The following is a 27,763-nucleotide window of genomic DNA, read 5'->3' on the forward strand; positions in this document are numbered from 1 at the left end:
CCATTATTTCTGTCTAGTTTCATAATAATAAATATATACGGCACAAATTACACTGATTGAGTTAGCCTCGAAGTAAGTTCGAGACTTGTGTGACGAGATACTAACTCAACGATACTATATTTTACAATAAATACTTATATAGATAGATAAACATCCAAGACCCAGGCCAATCAGAAAAAGTTCTTTTCTCATCATGCCCTGGCCGGGATTCGAACCCGGGACCTCCGGTGTCACAGACAAGCTGCGCCACAGAGGCCGTCAAAATAATTTCTCCGCATTCAAAACTGAACTTACGAAAAGTTCTCAAACGTATTATGTTTTTAAATAATCTTTTTACCGGCAAACGCATTACTTTTATGACGGTCAACCGTGAAAGCTGACCTTGTTGGTTCTTTTGTGTCCTCAAGGTTAAAATTACCAGATTACTTATACTTAGATGATATTATTAACATAAAAAAAAACATCTATAGTTGGACCAAGGGCGTGAAGTAAAAGGATTTAAACTCGTGGTAACAGAGTCTATTATTGTAATCGCTTTTTTCTGTCATCCTGTAGGTTTTGTGGTTGATTTACAACAGAACAGACATTACTTACAACATAATAATACTGTAAATTGTATGTAGCAAATCAAATAAATTAATTATCTATCTTAATAGAATAGAATAGATTTATTCTCAAAATTGGATACAAGGTATCAATTATTGACGTCACATCACTAAAATCTAATTATAACTACTACCGCTTCCAAAGCGCATGTGTAGAAGAAGCGGCGGAACAAACTGCACTGCAGCATTTTCACCGGACGTCAATTTACAAATATAGATCACTTAAATCCAAATCGTGGACGAATGCACATTGTCTACATTAAAAAAACCATGAAGAATAAAACTTTATTTTTAAAAATACTGCCATAAAAAGCGATGTCCTTTTAAAAGCTACGGATCTTAAAACGTATGCTAATAATGTATTTTCTGACCTCCAAAATGATGATGATATCATCGCTAAAACTGAGGAAAATAAAAAGAAAGTAGCGCGTCGCGTGCTCAGAACTCATCGCTAGCGAATAAGACGTGCCAATGTGAGAACCCGCCTTAATACATAATTAATTTCTAGTGCGAAAAAGTTATTGAATTAATTTGTACAAAAAAGCATGTTGAAAATTCACATCGATTTCTATGGATATTATTAGAGAGCGTCGGTGTTAGAGTGGTAAAGTTATCTGATTCATATGAAAGAGGCAAAGGATCGAATTTTACTGCGACCATCAATGATTGTTCCTAAGTTATTAGGTATTTGTGCCATGTGGTTCCCGGCACCACTCCATCTCCATGGATGTCGTGAAAGGCGACTAAGTTAGGCTTATAAACTTGGGATTCTTCTTTTAGGCGACAGGCTAGCAACCTGTCATTATTTGAATTTCAATTCTGTCATTAAGTTAAACAGCTAAACGTGACCTATCAGTCTTTTAAAGACTGTTGGCTCTCTCTACCCCGCAAGGGATATGGACGTGATTATGTGTATGTGTGTATGTACATTCACTCTTGATAAAAGACGAATTCTATATCTTGGATGTATGCAATGATATAAAAAACAGGGCAATTATGACCTAGCGATGTTTCAAACAATTAATGTAAGATGACGTAACTACGATTATATACATTCATATTCTATAAATAGTATATAAAATTTCGTATGATTATGTAACACAACAATAAAATAATATTACGGAAACGGTAGCGTGATAGGGTGTAATAAACAGTAAAATTTTCCTACCACTGTGTTTGATACTAAAATAGTGTAGGTAACTCTTTTTAACTAAAAGAGAGATTGCTCTTTTTATACTTGAAATGAGTGTTAACACAACAAAACAAATGAATAGGTAGAAAAATATTTAAAATTGTTATCTCAACCTTATATATATATTTTTTTTTAATATCGACATTAATATTATAAAGCTAAAGAGTTTGTTTGTTTCTATGTACATGCTAATCTCAAGATTACTGGTTCAATTTGAAAAAATCTTTTTGTTTGAATTTATCGAGGAAGGCTTTGGGCTATATAATATAATGCTGCAACTATTAGGAGCGAACAAATAATGAAAAATGTAAAAAAATCCCTCAAGGATGAATAATTTTCCTATTTGGGCATCATCCTTCAATGATGCCCAAAATAACTACCACGCGGACGAAGTCGTGGGCACAGCTAGTAATAGATAAGATATGAAAATTATTTTTTTTAACCGTTTAACAATAATCTACCCTTAATTGTCCTATGGGTTGTCTTAAAGAGATCCACAAATTGGATAATTCCGCAATTGAATGTTTTTTACACCTTGTATGCAAAGACAATGCAGTTCGTAATTCGCTGAACTTTTAAACGTGTGACACGTGAGATCTTGTGTGAGATCGCTGTCATTCACACCATTTTGTGTTTATTAATTTAAGAATTTAATTAATCTTGTTTGAAAGTAGGTACACTTAAAATATGCCGTGTGGTTCCCGGCACCATTACAAAAGAATAGGACCACTCCATCTCTTTCCCACGGATGTCGTAAGAGCCGACTAAGGGATAGACTTGGGATTCCTCTTTAATGTAAATCCCTGCCAATCTAAGGTCTGCCGCGCCGATGGATGCATGGCTAGGGGCGAGCCTAGTCTCGAGCGTGCCACTTCCGCCATGGGGTTGGGCGACCCCCAGGTAATGGCTAGCCTTACCCTGGCATGCGGGGCTCTGCTGGGGCGGACAAAATTTTTCCCTAGCGTCTCGTGGGAATCGCATGGATGCAAATTTTTTGAAAGAGCACCTAGATGGCGGCGATGGTGTCCGCACCCCATCACGTCTTGTTCCCGGCGGGAGCGGTATGCGGTCTGCTGAAAGCCGCTTTGCGACGATGAATGTAAGAGGAGGAATGAAGGATAAGATTGAGGAAGTATGCCAGATGATGGATGAAAGACGTTTGGATGTGTTGTGCGTGAATGAAACGAAGCGGAAAGGATGCGACGCGACGCAGCACGGCCCTTACACGGCGTATTGGTCTGGAATTTCCAGTACCAGCCGAGGCTGTCAAGGGGTCGGTCTAATTCTTTCTGCACGAATGGCTGAGTGCGTGAATGAGTATGAGTGTGTCAGCCCTCGTCTTCTATGGATTAGGCTGAAAGTTGGAATCACTCGGATCTTCGTTCTAGGTGTTTATGCACCTTGGGATGTGGGTTCGAGGGGTACAACATCAGCAAAAAGCGAAAACGAGGAGTTCTGGAATAGTGTAAGAGAAGTATTGAAAGTTACCAAGCCAAATGAGAAGATTATTATGTTAGGTGATTTTAATGGATGGGTGGGTGTAAAGCGTGATGGATATGAAAAGGTGCTTGGTGCGTTTGGTGACGAAAAGGTGAATGATAATGGAAGAAGTGTATTAGAAATTTGTCTAGAGTGGGATCTTTTTGTGTCGAACTCAATGTTTCAACATAAAGAGATCCACACCTACACAAGAGTGGAAGGTATTTTAAAAAGTATGATAGACTTTGTGATTGTAGATGAAAGATTGAAGAACAAAGTGCTGGATACCCGTGCATATCGCGGTGCTGGCATTGACTCGGACCATTTACTGGTGATATCCCGGATAAGGGGTATCTTCAATCGCTGGCGGCACAGGGTAAGGGAGCAAACCAGCGCTTTGGAAAGAGTAAAAGTAGAAAATTTGCAAGATATGGATGTAGGTAAGAAGTATATTAATAGACTGAAGGATGAATTTGAAGATTTAGAGGAAATGAGCGATATTGAAGATGGATGGAAGGAATTTAAAGAAAGAATTGTGAAAGTAGCTGTTGAAGTGTGTGGTGTAAGTAGAAGAAGGAAAGGAAAAAATCACAAAAATGCGTGGATGAGTAAAGATGTGCAAGAACTTGTGCGATTAAAGAAGAAAGCATGGCTGGATTTGTTAGCAGCAAAAGCTAACTTAAGAATGCAAGAGGTTATAGATGAAGATGTGAATGAAGCACGTAAGGAATATAAGAAAATGAAAGATCTGGTTAAGAAAGCTGTGATTAGAAAGAAAGAAGAGTATAAAGAGGATTTTGATAAAAGGCTATCAGAAGACTTTCAGTCAAATCTGAAAGTATTCTGGAAATCCGTAAGGTCAGCCCGAGGAAATACTATAACCAGAGAGCTGACTAGGATCAGATGCCAGGATGGTAGCGTTGTGAAAGGAGAAGAATGTGTACTAAAGATATGGAAGGACTATTTTGAAAGTTTATTTGAAAAAAGGAAGGAAATAAGAAAGATTTCTGCTATAGCGAAGAAAAAGAGAATGAGATGGAAGGCGAAATTGAAATGTTCGAAATTGTGGAAGCACTTAAGAGTATGAAAGCGGGAAAGGCTGCTGGGTGTGATAGAGTGTCGGTCGAGATGCTTAAAGCAGGAAAAGGCGTAGTAGCTAGTCAGTTGTACTGCCTTTTCAATTTGTGTTGGAGAAGCGGCCGAGTACCAAAAGATTGGTGTAAGGCTGTTATCGTGCCACTTTACAAAGGAAAAGGGTCACAGCTGGACTGCAAAAATTATCGTGGTATAAGCCTGCTTAGCGTCGTCGGCAAATTGTATGCTAAGGTATTGATTAATAGAGTCAGGAATGAAACTGATGACAAAATATGGGATGCTCAAGCGGGATTTCGAAAGGGAATGGGATGTACTGATCAGGTCTTTTCCTTGCGGTGCATAGCCGAAAAGTTTTTGGCCAAGAGTCAAAAAGTCTATTGCACATTCGTAGATCTGGAAAAGGCCTATGACAGAGTTGAGAGGAATGAATTGTGGTCAGCACTTTCTATGCATGGGGTGAGCAGTCTCTTAATACGAGCACTGAAATCCTTATATGAGGATTCGAGTGCTTGTGTCAGGATAAACGGAGCGCACACTGAGTGGTTTAAGATTGAGAAAGGCGTTAGGCAAGGATGTGTTGCGTCACCGTGGCTGTTCAACCTATTTATGGATAGCTGTTTGACAGATTTGAAAGAGTCTAAAAGTGGATTAAGGATGAATGAGTTACTCGTCAAATGTCTGCTCTATGCCGACGATCAGGTTATACTGGCGTCATCAGCGGAGGAGTTACAGGAGATGGTAAACTGTATGCATGAAGCTTTAAAAGAGAAAGGAATGAAAGTGAACGTAAGTAAAACTAAAACACTGGTTTTTGAAATGGAGAAAGAAATGACAGCAGGTAATATTTTGATTGGAGGAGAAAAAGTGGAGCAAGTGAAAGAGTTTGTATATCTAGGATCAAAGTTTACATCAGATGGCAAGTATGATAGTGATATTGAAAGGAGAGTGAACGCGGGGAACATGGTGAATGGAGCTTTGCATGCCTTTATGAGCAGTCAGAAACTATCCAAAAAGGCTCGACTGGCTGTGCACAGGGGCGTGTTGGTCCCGACATTAATGTATGGGAGTGAAAGTTGGGTATGGCAAAAGAAGCATGAAAGCAGAATAAATGCAGTGGAAATGAGAGCGTTAAGGAGTATGATGGGTGTGAAATTGAGTGACAGGATAAGGAACAGCGTGATAAGGGAATGTTGTGATGTGAAAGAAGATGTAGTTACAGGAATAGAAAAGGGTATGTTAAGATGGTTCGGTCATGTGGAGAGGATGAATGAAAGCAGGTTGACTAAGCAGATATACAAGGAGAGTGTGGAGGGAAAGGTCGGAGTGGGAAGACCTAGACGAACGTATCTTGATCAAATTAAGGACGTCCTGGTAAAGGGTCAGGTCAAAAGTACCCGAAACCGCCGAGCTTGTATGAAGAGAGTTATGAATGTGGACGAAGCGAAAGAAGTATGCAGAGATCGTGGCAAGTGGAAAGAGGTAGTCTCTGCCTACCCCTCCGGGAAAGAGGCGTGATTTTATGTATGTATGTATGTATGTACACTTAAAATATATGAGTCGAATCATGGGAGGAGTGCGCTGCCCTCGTGTTTACTTTCTCCAACATGGTTTCTTGACTACCTACAATCTTGTCTTTGCCCCTTACGGGGTAAACAGAGCCAACGAACTCACAAAAAAGAAAAGAGGCTACGTTCAGCTGTATCGGCTTAAAGATTTGAGTTAACATAGTGACAGGTTGCTTGCTCACCAGCTCCCAAGTTTATTACCCTATCCCTTAGTCGCTTTTTACGTTCATGTAAATCTAATAAGTGTCCCTTACTTGTTCTGTATTAGGTACTCACGCAACCCCTATTCTAGAGGGCCTGACGATACACGTTACGCCTCCCGTAGCCTCACAAAATTGACATTGACCATTAACAAATGGTCCCAAAAATATTACATCCTGAAGATCTGTGCAAATTTGTTAAGTAACATATATACATATGGTCACGTTTAAATCCCTTGTGGGGTAGACAGAGCCAACAGTCTTGAAAAGACTGATAGGCCGCGCTCAGCTATTTGGCTTAATGATAGAATTGAGATTCAAATAGTGACAGCCCATCGCCTTAAAAAAGAATTCCAAGTTTGTAAGCCGATCCCTTAGTTGCCTCTTACGGCATCCATTGGGAAAGAGATCGAGTGGTCCTATTCTTTTTTGTACTGGTGCCGGGCACCACAGAGCACAATGTATAATGTTGTTAAGTAGAAAGAAAACTATAATGTTAAAAGATTCACATTACTTCATATATAACTATTAATTTTCCAGCTGTCAGTAGCGGAGGTGGAACTGCGCGCCGCAGCTGAAGAGCGCGACAAACTGCTGAACGACGCCAACTACAGCAGCCTCCAGAACGACGAGGCGGTGACCCGGGCCAGGCAGGAGCGGGACGAGGCCATCGAGAGGAAGAAAGCCGCTGAGGTAATGATTATAAGCTTTCCATCAAGTAGCAGATTAAACTTTAAGTAACGGAAGCTACGGACGAAGCCATCGAGAGGAAGAAAGCCGCTGAGGTAATGATTATAAGCTTTCTATCTAGTCTTTGCAGCTTAGACTTTTAGGTTTCATAAAACATCCAAGAGTCGAAACAGTTAAAAAATCAAGTAACTAAAGCTTTTAAGCCTTCAATAAATTGGAGATTATGTGGGATGACTTGATCGACCCCAACTACAGCAGCCTCCAGAATGACCCGGGCCAGGCAGGAGCGGGACGAGGCTAAAGAGAGGAAGAAAGCCGCTGAGGTAATGATTATAACCTTTCTATCAAGTAGCAGTTGCAGCTTAGACTTTTAGGTTTCATGAAACATCCAGAATGACGGAACAGTTAAAAATAACAAGTAAGGTATTAAACCTTCAATAATTTGGAGATTATGTAGAGTGACTTGAACGACGTCATCTACAGCAGCTTTCAGAACGACGAGGCGGTGACCCGGGCCATGCAGGAGCGGGACGAGGCCATCGAGAAGAAGAAAGCCGCTGAGGTAATGATTATAAGCTTTCCATCAAGTAGCCGTTGAAACATCCAAAAGTCGAAACAGTTAAAGAATCATGTAACGGAAGCTTAACCGAACGCTTAACCTTCAATAATTTGGAGATTATGTGAGATGACTTGAACGACGCCAACTAAAGCAGCCTTCTGAATGACCCGGGCCAGGCAGGAGCCGGCCGAGGCTATCGAGAGCTTTCACCAATAAAATAATCTCAAGTTCAAATGGAGTAACTCATGAAACTTGAGCATAGCAAATACCGTGCTTTGAACCTTTTTTCAATAGTAGCTATTAGTTCATAAACAGGACAAATCGAATCATCAGTATTCCCCATAATACCCTAGGGAATCTTTGACTAAAGTTACTCCAATGGTCATATAAAACTTAATAACTACTAATATAAAAAGGATTTCTGTACATGTTCAAAAATTTAATAAAAGATAATTCTGACAACGATAATATTGTTCTTATTCCAGGTGGCCCTAGCAAAGACACGAGTGGAGCTGATGCAGGCCAACAGCCAGCTGTACGAAGCCGTCCGGCAGAAGGTGGACCTCGGGCAACAGCTCGAGCAGTGGCAGGTTTGTACCGTTATATTTAATACAGTACATACATACATATCGTCACGTCTATATCCCTTGCGGGGTAGACAGAGCCAACAATCTTGAAAAGACTGAATGGCCACGTTCAGCTATTTGGCTTAATGATAGAATTGAGATTCAAATAGTGACAGGTTGCTAGCCCATCGCCTAAAAAAAGAATCCCAAGTTTGTAAGCCTATCCCTAAGTCGCCTTTTACGACATCCATGAGAAAGAGATGGAGTGGTCCTATTCTTTTTTGTATTGGTGCCGGGAACCACGCGGCACATAATAGAGTACTTTGAAATTTAACCTATGGTAGGAAAAGAGATATTATACAAGGAGAGTGTGGAGGGAAAGGTCGGAATGGGAAGGTCTAGACGAACGTATTTTGATCAAATAAAGGACGTCCTGGTAAAGGGTCAGGTCAAGAGTACCCGAAACCGCCGAGCTTGCATGAAGAGAGTTATGAATGTGTATTGAGGCAAGAGGAAAGAGGAAAGATGTAGTCTCTGCCTACCCCTCCGGGAAAGAGGCGTGATTTTACGTATGTATGTATGTATGGTAGGAAAAGATGATAAGCTTGATGAAGTTCATCTTTTTCTTTGCGAGTAGATTTAACTTTCTTATGAGATCAATTCATACATGTCATCCCAAGAGCAAATGTTTTAATTAAGAGGGTAGATAAATAATCTGAGGAACAAATGTCCGGCTTTTCCACTTTCGCCGGTCCCAAATAGAAGAGATCCTGGCTGGACCTGACGAAAGATGATAAGCAAGCCAATGGACTTAATACTGAGGACGCTGATCCCGGGTAAACTGTAAAGAAAAATGTAACCATAACAGTGGAGGGCGACACGAGAGATATATATATATATATACGGGACAAATTACAAAGATTGAGTTAGCCTCGAAGTAAGTACGAGACTTGTGTTACGAGATACTAACTCAACGATACTATATTTTATAATAAATACTTATATAGATAAACATCCAAAACCCAGGCCAATCAGAAAAAGTTCGTTTTGTCATCATGCCCTGGCCGGGATTCGAACCCGGGACCTCCGGTGTTACAGACAAGCGTACTACCGTTGCGCCACAGAGGCCGTCGAGAGAGATGGTACCATAAAATGCCTTAATGAATAACTTTCATTACAGATGGACATGCAAGAGCTGATCGATGAGCAAATGAAACATAAGCTGACCACGGAGAAGAGGAGGAAGCTCCCGGAACCACCGGCCCCCACCAGGACCTCGAGGATCCTCGGATTTTTTCAGCGGTGATCTGCTGTACCCAACTCTTGGTTCGCCTACTCTGTGACGCCATAGACAAAACAACCATATCAACTATTTACTTTTTAATTTTTAAACAACACGACCCGTTCATATCCTCGGCTGCGTTCGCTCTATTTCTAATTTTAAACAGAAAAGATTTGAAATCTATTCCCGCGTTCGCCATTTTGGTTTTTCACACGGACGTGTTCGATATAGCAGCTATAATAGGATATGTTTTAATTTTATTCTTGAAACCGTGTGATGCGTACACGATTGCAGTGATAGTTAGTGTATTAATTAGGTTGTTTATTGTAACTGTACGTTTTATTTTTAATTTACTGAACTTATTTTAGTTATCAAATGTTAAGGATTTTATGGCTGAACGATTATATGAAAAAATAAATAAATTTTAGTAAAAAATGTAGATGTTGAAATTTTGCAATGCGTTTATTATGGATTGGTTAGGGCGGATTGGTACAACAGAACAATAAACGGACACACCACATAGCCAAGAGAACTGCCATCTTTTAGAAGTCCGATTTATATTAAGTGAAATACTAACTTTTTACTTACAAAAATGAAAAATCAATGATCCTCGAACGAGACACGTCGAAAATATCGAATTATTTTGTACAATAGTGTAAGAATCATATTTCATAAATTCGGCATTTTTAACCATAATCTGATACTAACCATCCATCGGCTTATTAATTGTGTACATACCATTTTATATCAAGGAATGAGATTACTTTTAAAGGCTTAGTTAAGGTCAATTACAATTACTCAAAAGCGAGTATCTTGGTGCACCCAATAGTTATAATAATGTAACTAAATATTACGTTTTATCATATGATTTTAATAGCCATATTACGAGTATCTACCATCAAATAAAAATAATGATCTGCAGCAATTTTAGAAATAATTAATTTACAAGATTTGTCAACAATATGATTCAAGTTTTATTAATTAAGGAATGAAATATTTCAATATTGATTTGCAATTACATATAAATATATAAAGTGCCTTATGAAATAAGTGGCCTTTGTAGTGCCTTTATTGACAAGAGATTCTACTTACCCACATAATGCTAAAAATCAAATAATGAAATAAAATAGGTATAAGAGACGATTTGAAATCATTATTTTAAAACCTTACATTATCATCAATATGGCATAGTGTATTTCAGTCACACTTCAAAATGATTTAAATATTTTTATCACAAAATCTAAATAAAAAATTTTCATCCAGTAATTTTTATTTATTACCATATTTCTATTTATTTGATTTATAAAAAAAACAATATTTGCGCATTAAGGAAGAGTTAGCGATCATTTTTATCTGCCTAATTCAAAGTTAAAAACGATATAAGTGTGACTAAGGTATAGTGTTTCATCTTTTAAAAAAATATATAAAGCGCATTCAGTACGTCTATATATAACTAATCTTTTAAATGCATGACATAAAATAAATCTTTCTTCTAATGCAATGATTATATTCATCGGTTATAATAAAAAATCCTCAGTCTTAGACATAAATGCATGAATACTGTTTTATCAAATGAGATTTTAATTGTGCTTGCGTTTTATGTACCTGTTATGTATAAAAATGTATTTTTATGTACTTAATTTTAATTTTTTAATTCTAAAGCTCGGTACAAGCTGATGTAAGATGTATAATTTAATGATAAATACGTATTAATGCCGTGAAAATTAAAAAAAAAACAACTCAGTTTTTTTTATATATTTTTTTTAAATTCAGTTGATAAAGAAAAAAATGTAATACATGTATGGATAAAAAGAGCTCTAAAGTTAAAATTATATCCCGAATATTGCTATTTAAAATTCATAAACACATTGAAATAAAAATATAAATGTCAATTTATCATCGTATATAATTTTATTCTTAAATGCTGAATATTGTAATGTTATTTTACGAAAAAATCACACTAATGATATTTAAAAAACTGTAGCAAAGGGCATTTTAGAAATAAACTTTTTAGAGTTCGTACCAGAGCTTTATTTGACAATGGCACGGCTTATTTAAATAAAAATAAATTTACAAAATAATATTATATTGTACTTAAAAAGACATTGGTTTGTATTTTTTTAATAATTTATTTATTGAGACTGAGATAATTATTGAAATTAAAGTATTAATTTACATTTTACTATCGTTTTCCGTTATTTTTTTTTTTGATCTGAAAATTATTCTTCATTGTTTACGCAGTTGCAAAATCATTTTAAAAAGAATTACCTAACCTGCATGACAGCAGGACAACATACTTGTTGAAGAATTTTGAGATCGTACAAAACAAAATAATGTGTGAATTGAAATTAATATTGCAGAGTTATGTATATATTTGAAATTGAATATTAATTTTATAGTTTATGTCCGATTCAGCACAAAATATAATTGCTACAGCAAGTTTAACTTCTTAGTCATTCCATTTTCATTCTTATTCCCACTATTTTGAGTCTGTTACGCTGCATTATTTGGCCACACTATGAAAATTTTAAATTGTATCTTTATTATAAAGTTATCTTCATTATAACGTTTTCTTTATAATGCAGCAGAAAACAAGATTATGCTTTATGTATAAATAACAAAATTCGTGGTACCTAACAGCACTTATAATGTACTTAATGGTAATTTAACTAAGATTGTGACTAGTTTAAAGTATAGTTTGTTTGTGGAATAAATAAATGTCAATTTATCATCGCATATCATTTTTATTTTTACCCGACCTTCCCACTCCTAAACTAGACAGAGGAATTCTGGTACTTATCTCAGAAGAAAAATATTTCATACAATGAATGATAAGTATAAATTAATAAAAAGTTTAATATTTAATACATCCGGAACAAACTAGTATGTATCGTGAACCTGAAATACAAAGCATTTATATATTAAAAATACCTAACAAAAAGACATCTTACATGGCAAAACAAATTATTTAAATTACCTCTCGATTTGGTCAGAAGGTTCGACTGGACTGGACGATCGACTGTATTTTTGTGGCAATGATTTATATTTGATTGTAATTTAAAAATTTTATGATTGTAATCGTTTTATTAAATAAAATAAAATTTGCGTATGCACTTATAAAAGAAGTTTTATTCTTACTACATCTTACTACACCAAAACGACAAAAAAGAAAAATCATCGATTTCATAACTCTGAGAATTATTCAAAAATCTATCAAAAATATAAACTGTCAAGAATTTTTTTTACGCTGAATTTGATTTACTGGATATTTTAATTAATTTTGCATTTGAATATTAACTGTGTGTAGGTATATAAGTTATCAAAATGCCAGCTCAGGTAGAACAGAAGACTATTGATCCCGAAGCTGAACTAAGCAATGTCCAGCGGACGGTAAGAAAATGACTTTTGTAAAAAAAGAGAACTGCCTCTAATCGATATTCTCCTTTTATTGAAGTCGGATAAAATTCTAAAACCTTCTCCTTAGTGTAACAATAACTTTACTGAAAAATTCAGTGAAACTCGAGATAATCGAAGAAAGACATACACGCATACATACAAACATTCATACATACATGTCGAACTGAGAACCACCTTTTTAGGAAGGAAGAAGACAAAACCGAAACCGCCGAGCTCGCGTAAAGAGAGTTATGAATGTGGATGAAGCGAAGGAAGTATGCAGAGATCGTGGCAAGTGAAAAAAAATAGTCTCTACCTACCCCTCCGGGAAAGGCGTGATTTTATGAATGTATGTATGTAAGAAGACTAAATACGGAACAAATTAAATACACAGATTAAGTTCGAGACTTGTGTCACGAGATACTAACTCGACAAATTCTAACGGGATTCGAACCTTGAACCTACAGTGGCACAGGCAAGCGCACTATCGCTGCGAGACACGCCATCATAATGGTTAAACTCTATACATTTTCATGAACAGTTTCAAAAACTGGCGCCGATGTGCAGCGTGGAGAAGCGAGCTGGTGGTATACCTCAGCTGGCGCCGCAGGAGAAACAACTTGGGATCCTCGCCAGCGAACTCAAGGAGACATTGCTGTGCATCAACGTAAGTGGCCACTGAAGGCCTGAATAGAGTCAGAACTTGATAAATGGGGTTGATGTATGGATGGAAGAGATAGGGCAGGCATTCAACCCACATCATGCAGAGTATCTATTGTTGTGTAAGTTTCATCGCCTAGAAATTCTGCCTGCACAAATTAGCTAATGATAGACTTCCAATCTATTAAGACCTTTAGCAGCTAATAGGCTAAAGTCTAATAACATGTAGTCTGACCATGGGATGGATGATATTTGGTCTTACTTTCTATCTTAGGAGAGAGAGATTTTCTACGACTATAATATACAAATAACTGATGAATTAAATTTGGTTCAGTTTAGTTTATATAATTCAAATTATATTACGTATGATAAACAAGGCTCGTACAAATTAAATGCCAACCTATTAAGTATCATAGGTGAAGTCCAAAAAGTCTGTTTCAAATGTTAAAATACTTATAGTAATGTACAGTGATTCCTCTCACTTTCATTATCATAATTGGTCATCAATTAACAGTTAGCAAAGAAAGGTCAGCATGCCCTTCGCGACAGCCAAGTGAAGAGCGGGATGAAGAAGTCGATCGTGGAATACGAGCACCTGGAGACGATCCTGAGGGACGAGCGAGCCCAGCAAGCGGAGCTGGACTGCCTGAACTATTTGGCCCAGAAACAACTCGTGGAGTTGATGAAGAAAGTGCCGACGGAGGCCGATGTGAGTTTAATGTTGTAGCTATACAACGCCAGAGAAACATACATACATATAATCACGTCTATATCCCTTGCGGGGTAGACAGAGCCAACAGTCCTGAGCGGACTGATAGGCCACGTTCAGCTATTTGGCTTTAAGATAGAAAAGAGAGTGACAAGTTGCTAGCCTATCGCCTAAAAAAAGAATCTCAAGTTTGTAAGCCTATCCCTTAGTCGCCTTTTACGACATCTATGGGAAAGAGATGGAGTGGTCCTATTCTTTTTTGTATTGGTGCCGGGAACCAAACGGCACAACAACGCCAGAGAAAACTGGGATGTTTCAGTTTTCTGACGATTACAGCTATCGCTTTCCATTCTTATTGTAAGTTTGAAAGTATACAGAGCTTATGAATTTGATGATAAGTATGATAAGGCAGAATGTTATGAACAATATCATACGTATTTACGTTATTATTGTGGTTCCTTGCGTCTTGGACATCTTGAAATTAAACTTGATGTTAGTCTTTTATTCGGAGGTTATTAATCAGGATGGAGTTAAAAATTTTGAAGATAATATAAGACTTTCTGCGATTTTTTTAACAGGAGCTAGCAATGATAGAGAACGCCAATAATTGCCTACGGCGCATGGAAAACCGGCTTGATCTAGCCACGAAAAGGTTTTGTGTGGTCAACTCTGACAACAAGAAAGTGCGAGAGGAAATACACAGACTGCTTGTTGAAAGGTAAGTGACTGTTTCTTTAGCTGACCTAGGATGTGTAAAGGTATACAAGAGCCTCATTTTTTTTTTGTGTAATCATCGCATCAGGATGTACTTATTTATCATTTCATGTTGTCTTTCAAAGAAGAACTCATCAGATGTTTATTAGACTAAAAATACTGCTCACATGAAGATAAGATGTGAGTGGCTATACTTTATTTTATAGAATACTACTAGCTGGCATGTATTTCCATTGCAACCACTTCAATACTGTCTTGTTCTACAAGAAGCTTTTCATTTACATCATCACAATCTTCAATAACGTTCTTCATTTTATGACCAGAAACGACTTCAACATCCAATGGAACCGTACCATCGGAAAGCTGGTGAAGGGTAAGGAGTACCTGATGGATATCTTCGAGATAGCCGCCGTGGCCTTCGGGGACAGGGACGAGTGTTGCAGGAAGCTGGAGGCGCTGAAGTGGAAAGGACTGTTCCAGCTGAACAGGGATATTTCGGTTGAAATATTTTAGTTTCGGTAGACTAGATATTAAGGATATATATCGCATCTGAACTGCTCTGTTGGATAAATGTGGATCTTTTATAAGTAAAGTTATTCTACTTTCTTTACTACTCGTACATAGAACGCGTATTATGATATTTGTTTTGTTGAACCAAAAACGGGGAACTCTTACAAAGTAATCCCTTATCACCTCAAAAAGACACAAGATTTTAGTATTGAGCAAATTACTGTAGTTTTATTTAAAAGCATTTTTAAACCATACTGTAACTTGCAATATTTTAATCCTAATTCTATGCAGCTTAGGACACTCTTAAACAATAAATTGGACGAGATTATGAAAAAAAGTATACCCACTCCACATAATACTGTGTGAGATAGATGTGACATTGACAAAAAGGTCGCACTCGTTCCTGTAATGCAAACCTTAGTAAATTTTGGTCAGGAGATTCACCCAATAATCATCATTCGGAATCAAGGCAACTGTAATGACGATGATTCTACAGGAAATGCAATCGTACGAAGGCGAGCTGAACCACCTGGCGAAGCTCGAGGAGTTCCTTCGAGTGAAGGGTTCAAGAAGGATCTGCGAGGCTGATGAGAAGGAGGAGATCAAACGACAGGAGGAAGTGCAACGTTGCGAGAACGAAATAGCTAGATACGACGCCCTACTGGAAGCTATCTTTGTTAGTTTTGTACTCTTTCTTGGCTTGAAATAATTTGTTTTGAAGATTTCATCAAAGTGAACAGGTTACTAAAGGACAAAGGCACTAATGTTGTAAGAGAGACATACTGTAAAGACCAAGAAATCCTACTAATAATAAATGCGAATGTGTGTAAGGTTGTATGTTTGTTACTTTTTCACGCGAAATCTACAAGATGGATTTTAATGAAATTTGGTACACGGGTGGAATATACTCTGGAATAACGTAAAAATAATTTCTCATGGGAACAACAGTGGAAGAATGACGTGGCCCGGGGCGCAGTTGGTCTTGTCATATCACAACATGTAAAGATTTATCCTTTTATCATTTATTGCCATTAGATTCAGCGTTTCTTTATCACAAATATCATTAATCTGCTTTCTATAGTGGCAACAAATAGCGTCCGGCAAACGAATCGGTCTCTGTAAAATGTTTCTACATACATATAATCACGTCTATATCCCTTGCGGGGTAGACAGAGCCAACAGCCTTGAAATACCGGTAAGCCACGTTTAACTATTTGGCTTGATGATAGAATTGAGATTCAAATAGCAACAAATTGCTGGCCCATCGCCTAAAAGAAGTCCCAAATTTTTAAAATGTTAATAATTTCTGCATGAGACCATAAAGATATATTTTTATCCCTTTATTTTTTATTTCACCAAGGCATACGTGAACACAGAGAAGATTTCAGCGATAATAACCACTTTCAAGCGGGTGGAAATTGAAAATTTCTCCACATTCGTGCTGCTGTGCGAAGTCCTCCAGGAGTCTATCATCCTGCGACGGGAGCTGGAGATCTTGAGGCAGAGGATATGTACGTATGTCGATGTACGGTGTGCTAGAGTAGCGATAGAAGTCCAGACTGTATAATACTACATACATACCGTCACGTCTATATGCCTTGTGGGGTAGACAGAGCTATATAATTATATAACAATTCTATCGTTAAGCCAAACAGCTGAACGTGGCCATTCAGTCTTTTCAAGACTGTTGGCTCTGTATAATAATAGGAGATAATCACTACATACTTAGTACCTATAAAACAAAGTCGCTATTTTAGTCTGTGTGTCTGTATGCTTAAATCTTTAAAATTACGCAACGGATTTTTGTAACAGGTAGAGTGATTCAAGAGGAAGGTTTTTATGTATATTTTTTTCCTAATTTTGCACCCGTGCGATGCCGGGGCGGGTCGCTAGTTTAGTTATAAATTATTACTTAGATCTTCTGGCTCTTGTCCCGGTTGCATCCTCATCACTCTGGAGAGCAGCCCAGGGTATGCCTTTGACCATGGATCCTGGATTGGGTGAGTCAGGTTTTTACACGAAGTGAATACCATCTGACCATCGCAACCTTTGCAGGTAAACCTAACCCGTATTGTATCGATCATGGTTACACATCCAGTTGTCTGAATAAGCAGGTTTACCCACGATATTTTACTTCGCCGTAAGAGCATCGGTTATTATTCAAACTAATGTATGTACATTAGTACCTACGAAAATAGTCATTGGTCCTGTAAAGACTGATAGGCCACGTTCAGCTGTTTGGCTTAATGATAGAATTGAGATTCAAATAGTGACAGGTGGCTAGCCCATCGCCTAAAAGAAGTATCCCAAGTTTATAAATTTAAGCTTAGTTAATTTTAATTTTCGCTTAGCTAATTTTATTATATTTATCACTATTCATTGATTTCAGTGGACCAACGTGACATCAACGAAGCACGGGAAGAGCAACAAGTTAAAAAGCTGACTGAGGTTAGCGCATTCGCGGAAGGAATAGGCAGGATCACAGACACAATCATTGCATACTTCTTTCGTTTCATCCCCATTCATCACTCTCTTTGTGCAAACTCCACGGTTAAGGGTACCTACCCTTGACTTGGTATTTCATAAGTACTTATTTACAGTACTTACTACGTATATTCATGTCTTTACCCCGTACAGGGAAGACAGAGCCAACAGTCTTGCAAAGATTGAAAGGCCACGTTGCTTGCATGGCTTAAAAATGATGTTGAGACTCCAATAGTGACAGATCGCGTAAAAGTAGAATCCCAGATTTATGAGCCTATCCTTTAGTCACCTTTTACGGCATTAATAGAAAAGATATGTAGTGGTCCTATTCAAAAGTGCCATTACTCGCACGGAAAATTCTGGGTATTAAATGATTTTGTTTGCGTTATAGCTGACGGCGGAGCTGGATGCCCAGCGCATCAGGACCCGAGAAATGCACGAGCTAAATATAAGCGCAGACGCAACCATCGCCAAAGTGCTGAAAGGAATAGACGACTTGGTCAGGTAATGCTAAGTTTTAATAGAGAAGCTTCAATTCAGCATACATACATACATATGATCACGTCTATATCCCTAGCGGGGTAGACAGAGCCACCAGTCTTGAAAAGACTGATAGGCCACGCTCAGCTGTTTGGCTTAATGATAGAATTGAGATTCAAATAGTGACAGGTTGCTAGCCCATCACTAAAAAAGAATCCCAAGTTTGTTAACCTATCCCTTAGTCGCCATTTACGACATCCACGGGAAAGAGATGGAGTGGTCCTATCCTTTTTTGCATTGGTGCCGGGAACCACACGGCACTGCCGGGAACCACACGGCAATTCAATTAAGCAGTGGTCAATAATAATCTCATTCTTGGATAACTCCACCTGTAACACAAAATAACACAGCTTTTGGACATGTATTGACTCCCGTATGACCTCCACAATTTTGAGGATCTAACTTAAAGGAAGTAAAAAAAGGTATATTTTAACCCAATCTGCTGGTATCTGGCTTGGATCTTCAACATTCTTTCTGGAGATTGCCCTGTTCCAACCATCACTCAGAATCCATAGACCTCCTCTCCTAAAATGGCTAATCCAAGGTTTAGACGGCCTCGATGGCGCAGCGGTAGTACGCTTGTCTGTGACACCGGCGGTCCCGGGTTCGAATCCCGGCCAGGGCATGATGAGAAAAGAACTTTTTCTGATTGGCCTGGGTCTTGGATGTTTATCTATTGTTTATGTATTTATTGTAAAATATAATATCGTTGAGTTAGTATCTCATAACACAAGTCTCGAACTTACTTCGAGGCTAACTCAATCTGGGTAATTTGTCCCGTAAAAAAAAAGGTTACAACACGAGGCAACTCTGACTGTCAACTGTTTTCATAGTCTGATTGTTACGAACTCCTTAGAGTGTTCCGAACTCCTTTGTAAATGACAAACATTTTGTAATTTAAAATAAGAAAAATTAATGACAGTCTGTTTTGAGCGTGCATCATCTTTTCTTTACCAGCGTAAATTTTTTATTATTTTCAGCATATTTCCTATACTGATACATACATACATAAAATCACGCCTCTTTCCCGGAGGGGTAGGCAGAGACTACCTCTTTCCACTTGCCACGATCTCTGCATATTTCCTTCGCTTCATCCACATTCATAACTCTCTTCATATAAGCTCGGCGGTTTCGGGTACTTTTGACCTGACCCTTTACCATACTGATGCTTGCCAATTTTCCAACAGATTAGCGAAATGTGACGTGACACCATTGCTGTCCCTACTCGGGAACCACAAGGAGGTGACGAAGTGGAATGTGCCCAAGTTCCTCCGTATCTTGGAGACGGAAGTCAAGAGCCTCATTGAGGTTTGCTACGGAGCTGTGAAGGTTTGTATTGTTTTGGGATATCGTTGAGAAAAACAATACCTACAAGAGTTATTATTTTGCACAGTCTGAATTTCGTTCGTTTCGGCAGCCCATTTTTAATAATCATCATAAATATTTTTTCAATTAACAATAAAAGTTTAGCTGCTTTATAATAGGCTAAGACCTCTGTTGAAAAAGAGTAAGCAATGAAATGCAGATTACTATGTGGATAACCAATACTTAAACAATAATAAAATCGACAATTGAATTTTTGCCAGTTTTCAAAATGTGCATTTTCCCTCACAATGCTTTCCCTCGCCATAAGATCGTCGGTTAGACATGAAAACTAAAATAAGACTTGACCGATCCTCTATAAATTTACCAAACATTTCTGTGCCGTGTGGGTCCCGGCACCATTACAAAAAAGAATAGGACCACTCCATCTCTTTCCCACGAATGTCGTAAAAGGCGACTAAGGGATAGGCTTATAAACTTGGGATTCCTCTTTTAGGCGATGGGCTAGCAACCTGTCACTATTTGAATCTCAATTCTTTCACTAAGCCAAACAGCTGAGCGTGGCCTATCAGTCTTTTCAAGACTGTTGGCTCTGTCTACCCCGCTAGGGATATAGACGTGATGTATTATTATTTATTTATTTATTTATTACACAATATTCTTTATGAACTTAAACAATATTCCGCAAAACTGTTTTCACAGTTTGTATGTATTTGTGTAGATCCTTGCACTGTATATGTTTATGACTTCAGCCTCCTGCGCCGACGCCTAAAGGACGAAAGGGCCCCGCCGCACCGCCGCCGACCAAACTGGTGGCTGATCCGTTTGTGACCACGCTCAAGCCTAACAAAATCGAGAAATTGGTGCCTTACCAGCCGTGCGCTTAGTAAGTTGTACTCGCAGACTTTTGAGAGACTTTTAGATGCATATATGCTTCGATTCTTGATCAAATTAAAGACGTCCTGGTAAAGGGTCAGGTCAAAAGTAAGCCCGAGACCGCCGAGCTTGCATGAAGAGAGTTATGAATGTGGATGAAGCGAAGGAAATATGCAGAGATCGTGGCAATTGGAAAGAGGTAGTCTCTGCCTACCCCTCCGGGAAAGAGGCGTGATTTTATGTATGTATGTATATGCTTCGAGGTGCAAGTTAGGTATGCTAGAGGAGAAAGCGCCGACCAACGTAATCTGACGAAAGGGGATGACCTGGTGACAGATCCCGGTTACATCCTCACCTCTCTGGAGAGCCTGGGGTGCACGTATTGACCATGGATTGGGTAAGTCAGGTTTTATACGAAACTACCCTCGTGTGAGCTCCGCAACCTTTGCAGAGGAATCTTACCCATATTGGATCATTGTAAAATACTGCACTAGACAAATGTGCCTATTCATAAACATACATAGAATCACGTCTATATCCCTTGCGGGGTAGACAGAGCCAACAGTCTTGAAAAGACTGATAGACCACGTTCAGCTATTTGGCTTTAAGATAGAATTGAGATTCAAATAGTGACAGGTTGATAGCCCATCGCCTAAAAGGAGAATCCCAAGTTTATAAGCCTAATCCTTAGTAGCCTTTTACGACATCCATGGGAGGGAGATAGAGTTGTCCTATCTTTTTTCTATTGGTGCCGGGAACCACACAGCACTATCTACTCGTATGTGCCTATTCATATCGGAGCATTTGAATGTGAAAATGTAAAGAGTGTTTATGGGCCATATTATGTGCCGTGTCCTGAAACCAATGTTGTTTTCAGTTGCGTTGAAGACTACATAATGAATCTGGTCTTCGAGACCCCAGCTGTACCAGCAGACAAGGAGTACGTTCAGGGAATATTCCAACTGGAGGATATAAATACAAAGTTTGGAATTTACACGCTTACAATTCCAGCGTAAGTCCCAAGATAGATTTTTTATTGGTTATTTTGAGTAAATTTGACCTCAGTTTGTCTAAAAACAAAATAAGGGCTGTGGTTGTGTCTTGAGTCACATTTATTTTGTTTATTTTGACATCACAGACGTCTTACTTACTAACTCGACTCACAAACTTTGAAATTTATGTAATATTTTTGTATTTTTTTACATTTTCTAAGGGGTTGTAGACATATAACTGTAAGTATACAAAAAAATCCTACATTCAGAAAGTTTGTTGGGGAAGGGAGTGAACCCTCAGTAAATATACTTTCTATAACATCGGGTCATAGCAAACTTGAGGTCAAACATGAAGACAGATTAAGTACATACCTAATTAATGAAATATTTTTGTCTCCAGAAAACGCCATCCATACCGCGGGAAGAAAGACTGAATCCAAAAGAGGCTGACATTATTTAATACCAAATATATCATTCATACTTTCATGTACATTTTCAATGTAGTAATAATAAACATTTTTGTAATTTCCATAGTGCAATCCCGACTGTGTTAAATCCAGACCGACTGAATTCAGAATCGTGTCAAAAGCCGCACCCCTGGCTCTACTCTAGAAAGATGAAGATCTAACGTCAAGATGAAGAAGATAGTGTAGTCCAGAAACCTACTTTATTCTCTATCATTCTTAAACATTCAGATAGTGTCGACAGATTGCTAGCCCATAGTTGAAAAGAAGGAAACTTGCCTTGGTCGACTTTAACGGTCTACACGGAAAGAGAAGCAACTTACACACACTATGGTTTTTCTTCGCTAACACATTTTACTAATTCAAATTTTTGATCCAGAATGTTCCGTACCAGTATATCACGAGCGTTATAGGACAAGAAATTACTTTTAAAATGTATAAAGGAATTATAATAGCTTATCTTTAAACCAGAGTACAACTACTTACAGTTCAACTATCAATTAATAAATTTCCAAGCATTCTTTCTGCCGTAGGTAATATTAACCATAAGTTCTCTTGCATTTTCATCGTTCTCTACGAGCAAATCAGTGAGTAAATCTATATGAAACCACTTGAAAAGGAGTCTCTCTTGCGTGGTCAACACATCTATCAGCTGATGTCTCTTCGATATGTTTTTCGTTTTAAGAGTACAAGCTCTGTAACTGCGCAGAGCAAACCTTATAAAATTCTTCACCGCCTCGTCAGTTTTACTCATTAAAAATCCCATTTTATACAACGATTGATCCTTGAATTCTGCCCTTAGTAACTGCATCCCAACCATTTTGTTTCTCGTCGTGTAAATAAGCTGTTTCATAAGCTCGTTGAGTCTATATCTTACGTAATGGGGGTCCCACAGTCCTTCTTTAGGCTCTTCACGATTGTATTCTCCCGGTCTGAAGACGTTGTGTAAATAAAATCCCTCGGCAGCCCTACGACCACCTCTATCCAACACAATCTTCGGATCACCTTTTTCAATTTTCAGAGATAAAAGTTCATCAGTCTCATCTATTCTGGCCATAATCTTATCTAAATGTTCCTTAGTTGAAAACAGTTTGCCGGCTTTCTTACATTCTTCCTCAATACTTTGATGTACAGTAAGAATATCGAATTTCTTCGCGTAATCTTTATATAGCCAGTCTTTCGTCTGTGCGTTCTTGTTGTTTCCAATATTTCTCCTGAATAGATCGTTTATTTCCGCGTGAGTGACAAGAACTATGATGTAGTACGTAAATGTTACTGAAATAAATATATTTATATGATATTTTGCATGTATTAAGGCGTACCACATAAATATTAGTTTTGATAAATAGGTCTTAGTTACGCCTGCAAAAAGTACTGAATATCAAAACGCGTTTTTTCTTTTTAATTAGTAAACAACATCTTGTAAATGTGAATAAAGTTAGGAAAAAGTTCATCTAGTAGTTATCGGTTTTATTACTATTCGGTAAAAAAAATTTGCTATGGAAAAAAAATAACAATATATAATAACATACGAACAATGGTTAACTGGTAGATAATGCTTCTAGCATTAAGTCCGCCAATTGTGCTATACATTTATATTTTGTGCAATGAAGTTTAAATAAATAAATAATCACCTATTTGATTTTAAATTTGAAATTTTACTTTATACCTACTTTACTACATTAAATATGGTCTTATTTTTTGATGTGATGTACGGACAAGACACCAATTAATTCTTATTAATATAAATCATAATAAAAACTAAATAAACAAAAATCTAAAAATTTCGTACCTAACAACATACTTAATGGATTGAACACGTTTCCCTCATCACTAGTTAAATTATTGTTTTCAATTGAGTATTTTCTTAGTACTTATTTCAATTGGTTTGGTCTTTTCAACAACACTTTCATGTTTTTCTTTAATATAATAAGTAGATCCATGTGAGTAGGTACTGTTTGTAAAACTAAGCAAGTCAAAAACATCCAATAAATGATAAAGCTTTTTTATGGCCAAAATAATGACTAAAGACTGAAAGCAGAAATCTTGACAAAACATTTTTATACATATAATTTTACTGTGAATGAAAGAATTTAAATTAAAAATTATGGTAAGGGATAACATCAAAAGGAAATCTGCACCTTCAGACAACTAAGTAGATTTGTAATCATGATCCGATATGGGTTAAGTTGCGGTGGTCAGTATGGAGTCACTTTTTGTAAAAACCTGAGTTTCGACGACATATTTACCAGTACATGCATACATAGGTATAATCACGTCTTTATCCCTTGGGGGGTAGACAGAGCCAACCGTTTTGAACAGACTGATAGGCCACGTCAACTGTTTGGCTCAATGAAAGAAGCATCTCAAATTTATAAGCCTATCCCTTAGTCGCCTTTTACGACACTCGTGGGAATGGATTAGGTAATTCTATTCTTTTTCTAATAGTGCCGGGAATGCACGACACATTTACTATTACTTACCAAAAATGGAAATATTATAAGAAATTATTCTACTCTGTTTGTAGTAGTGACAATAACCGATGACAAACCTTTACTCTGTCTGTAAATCTCTGTAAATTACTGACCAAAACCAATGGATAAACGTATCGTCCAAAGAACGAACAATTAAGTATTCAATAAACAAGGAAACTGCCAACGTAGGTACCTATCAAATAAGTAAATAATGTTTTTAATAAATATGAGGTTTTAATAATCGCAATTATAACTTAACAATCGTAATCATAATGAAGTTTTTAATTACCATGAATAGTTATAGCAGATCTATTACGAAATCTTTTCTGCAGACCTATAAGTTGTTGTCGTAGGACAATGGAAGATCTTGTCCCATAAGTCCCATGGGAGAAGTCAGGCACTAGATGCGTAGCCATTATCCGATTTGGGTTTTTTTTGCTACAATATCTCCAATCCGTTATTTTTTCTTTCATGCATACACATGGTCACGTCTATATCCCTTGTGGGGTAGACAAAGCCAACAGTCTTGAAAAGACTGATCGGCCACGTTCAGCTATTTGGCTTAGGTAATGATAGAATTGAGATTCAAATAGTGACAGATTGCTAGCCCATCGCCTAAAAAAGAATCCCAAATTTGGGAGCCTATCCCTTAGTCACCTTTTACGACATCCATGGGAAAGAGATGGAGTGATTCTATTCTTTTTTGTATTGGTGCCGGGAACCACACGGCATCTTTTCGTTCAATTTATTGATAAACCCTTGTCGGTAGTTAAGAATCTGTTATTTTAAAAAAAGCCGTGGTGGCCGCCATGATGCCGTGTGGTTCCAGGGTTCTTAGAACTTAGAAAGTACTTCTATTATTCTTCACGTCAATGGATAAAGGGTATTAAATCTATACATAAATATAGATAAAACCACATGGGAACGTAGGGTTAATTGGTTCATTGTTCATGAAGTTGCTCTGTGATGTAGTGACACTCTATATAATTATATCTATGACAACCCGATTTCTTTAAAACTACCGAAAAATGTAGTTTAACTTTTCTAGCAACACTGAGTTGAAATAATATTGCCATAATATAAACTTTCCACTTTTTGTGGGAAACAGTGGAATAGTAGAAATTGTGAAGGAAGCTGTCCATTACGTATAGTGAAGATCGAAGCTTCGGGATCAACTCCAGAATCGTGGTCAAAGATGGAGCCCGACCAGTTCCCTTCCCCAAAGTGAGCACGCAACTTCACCAGAATTCTATACACAAATACAAAATATTTTCACAACTTGTAGTATAGCAGCAGTATAAGTGTATTTGAACAAGACCTTTCATCTTTTTCCCTGATTTATAAAGATGTTTATTCATAAAAAATGTTTACTTCTAGTAGCGCGACGCTATTTGTGTGTTATCATCGTTAACTGCTCATCAACTTTAAAACTAATTATTGACATGTTGTTTCATCTATTTTTCTTCTACAACTTATTAGATAAGAGGCTGTGTCGTAGAAGAACGCAATCAAGAAAATTTAATGACGATGTAAATATAGTAGAAGGTTTACTTAGCCAATTCGATTCAAATATTTTTGATCATAGTAAGTTCTGCAAGGTATGGTAATTTTTATAACCAAATTTATTTCTTTTACAAATAAAAATTATTAGTAAAAGATAAAATATATATAATTTTCTTTTTGAAAAAAAATATTTGTATTTATTCATAAAAATAAATTATATTAAACATGGAGAAAAATAAAATAAAAAAATCGGCTTATTATTTTGACTTTACGGAAATTTATAATCGATACCTTGCAACACTGAAAATATATTTGTCTTGTTTGTACTGTACTTAGTGATGTCACGAATGTCATCCGCCATTGAAATTCATTTTAGCCGAGAATTGAAATAAGTTGTACCTTTCATAATCGGCAGAAATCTATTTAATCTTTAAACCTTTACTTAATCTATTTAGCCATATTCCGTGCACAAACAATATATCCGATGGCAGACAGAGATACAGATGAGTTAAACATCGATAATGTAATTAAAAAATTACTAAAAGGTAAATGTTGATATTGTCGGAAGTATAAACATTAGAGTGATATCCGTTTATTTTCTGAATATTGGATTAAATAGTGTTATGCAGTGTTGTTCTATTCAGTGAAATAAGTGTTATTTTGATGTGAGAATGTTTATACTTGGTTGTTTTCAGTACGAGGCGAGAAGCCTGGTATGAATGTACAGTTGACAGAAATTGAAATCAAAGGGCTATGCTTGAAATCGCGGGAAATATTCCTCTCACAACCGATATTACTTGAATTAGAAGCCCCGCTGAAGATATGCGGTAAGTTTATGTCAATAAATCTGAAGTCAAAATACTATCTTTCTACCTACCTACTTTCCAGATCTCAAAATCCGTTACACTTACTCAAATTGTGGAACAAAATCTGTCCTATTTAACATTAATATGATCTTTTTTTTCAAATTTAATTTAATCTTACCATCCAAGGGTTTATGTTTGTAATGATTAATTTTCAACATTCAGTTTACATGAAATTGTTTTCAGTTTGTCATATTTTTATGTAATTACTTTACCCTACTATGACAAAGTTCTAATCTCTCCAAAATTTGATTTCTTTGATATACATAAAATCATAAATTTTCACTAATTATAATCAGATTAAAAGTAAGTTGAGAAAGTACATTAATAAAATATTCAGTGTCAAAATGAGAGTGGTTTCTCTGTTATCTCAAACGAAAGTTCTTTAAAATAATATATGCAAGTAATGAATATACTGAGAATAATGTAGTCCTGCTTTGTGTTTTAGATATAGGTACTTTAACCTGTCAAGAATAGACCATAGAAATATTCAAGTTTTAATGAAAGAAGAAAATTATCATGATGAAATCTATTTTAGTTTTTCTTCTCAAGGCTTTAAATTTATTTAAAAATGTATTTTGCAATAAATAAATAAATGTATCAAGGTTGTTCATCTTAATTTCAGTACCTAAATAAATGAACAGTAAATATTTTTGATGTAGTTATTATGGTATCAATAACAATGTTACAATAATATCATAACATTTTGATTACAAAAGTGTTAGAAGTACCTATAAAAAATTCTGTGCCTTAAAGTATAATGGGCTATTAAAATTATTAAAATATGCACTCTTTTTTAATAATTTTATCTGTTTGTTGTTATACAGCTTTAGTTTGTAAAGACTGAAATAGCAAATATATACTACAATCGTTTTTGATAGTTGTAAAATGCAATTTTAGATAAGTGCATATAGGTACATAACCTTAGACAAATCAATTTTTTTCAAACCTGGTCAGCTAGCCATATTTTCCAATTTATATTATAAAAGTCATAGAAAAGGCTTATAAACTTGGGATACTTC

General features: G+C 36.8%; 4 protein-coding genes across 4 annotated transcripts in view; 3 read left to right on the plus strand and 1 right to left on the minus strand.

Moving 5' to 3' along the window:
- The window catches only part of LOC106133251 (bicaudal D-related protein homolog), a 105,256-nt gene extending 93,290 nt beyond the window's left edge, over nucleotides 1–11,966 (plus strand). Inside the window, exons 7-9 of the mRNA XM_013332914.2 lie at nucleotides 6,677–6,829; nucleotides 7,871–7,975; nucleotides 9,132–11,966. Coding sequence (XP_013188368.2) covers nucleotides 6,677–6,829; nucleotides 7,871–7,975; nucleotides 9,132–9,257 — 384 coding nt within the window. The 3' untranslated portion in view covers nucleotides 9,258–11,966. The remainder of the gene's footprint in view (nucleotides 1–6,676; nucleotides 6,830–7,870; nucleotides 7,976–9,131) is intronic.
- Nucleotides 11,967–12,497: 531 nt separating this feature from the next.
- LOC106133239 (uncharacterized) lies at nucleotides 12,498–21,871 on the plus strand. The gene is made up of 13 exons (XM_060950818.1): nucleotides 12,498–12,623; nucleotides 13,171–13,296; nucleotides 13,804–13,998; nucleotides 14,577–14,716; nucleotides 15,036–15,210; nucleotides 15,719–15,898; nucleotides 16,583–16,733; nucleotides 17,612–17,670; nucleotides 18,098–18,210; nucleotides 19,434–19,575; nucleotides 20,322–20,455; nucleotides 21,323–21,457; nucleotides 21,838–21,871. Exons 1-13 carry the CDS (start codon nucleotides 12,558–12,560, stop codon nucleotides 21,869–21,871), a joined length of 1,650 nt encoding a protein of 549 aa, XP_060806801.1. The 5' UTR covers nucleotides 12,498–12,557.
- A 526-nt stretch (nucleotides 21,872–22,397) lies between these two features.
- Nucleotides 22,398–24,791, minus strand: LOC132903197 (uncharacterized). Its single transcript, XM_060950826.1, has 2 exons — nucleotides 24,665–24,791; nucleotides 22,398–23,176 (listed from the first exon to the last, which is right to left on the minus strand). Exons 1-2 carry the CDS (start codon nucleotides 24,789–24,791, stop codon nucleotides 22,398–22,400), a joined length of 906 nt encoding a protein of 301 aa, XP_060806809.1.
- Nucleotides 24,792–26,194: 1,403 nt separating this feature from the next.
- LOC106133244 (serine/threonine-protein phosphatase alpha-2 isoform) overlaps nucleotides 26,195–27,763 on the plus strand; it is a 41,162-nt gene continuing 39,593 nt past the window's right edge. Inside the window, exons 1-2 of the mRNA XM_013332897.2 lie at nucleotides 26,195–26,423; nucleotides 26,574–26,705. Of these exons, the coding sequence (XP_013188351.1) occupies nucleotides 26,363–26,423; nucleotides 26,574–26,705 (193 nt within the window). The 5' untranslated portion in view covers nucleotides 26,195–26,362. The remainder of the gene's footprint in view (nucleotides 26,424–26,573; nucleotides 26,706–27,763) is intronic.

Source organism: Amyelois transitella, chromosome 22 (assembly GCF_032362555.1).
Source record: "Amyelois transitella isolate CPQ chromosome 22, ilAmyTran1.1, whole genome shotgun sequence".
NCBI classification, from domain to species: domain Eukaryota; kingdom Metazoa; phylum Arthropoda; class Insecta; order Lepidoptera; family Pyralidae; genus Amyelois; species Amyelois transitella.

Coding starts and splice junctions, on each gene's coding strand:
- LOC106133239 (XM_060950818.1), top strand. CDS start 12,558: ATGCCAGCTCAGGTAGAACAGAAGACTATTGATCCCGAAGCTGAACTA. Junction 13,297..13,803: donor AGACATTGCTGTGCATCAAC/GTAAGTGGCCAC, acceptor ATCAATTAACAG/TTAGCAAAGAAAGGTCAGCA. Junction 19,576..20,321: donor TTTGCTACGGAGCTGTGAAG/GTTTGTATTGTT, acceptor TTATGACTTCAG/CCTCCTGCGCCGACGCCTAA.
- LOC132903197 (XM_060950826.1), bottom strand. CDS start 24,791: ATGGCTACGCATCTAGTGCCTGACTTCTCCCATGGGACTTATGGGACA. Junction 23,177..24,664: donor ATCTGCTATAACTATTCATG/GTAATTAAAAAC, acceptor TATTTATTTCAG/TAACATTTACGTACTACATC.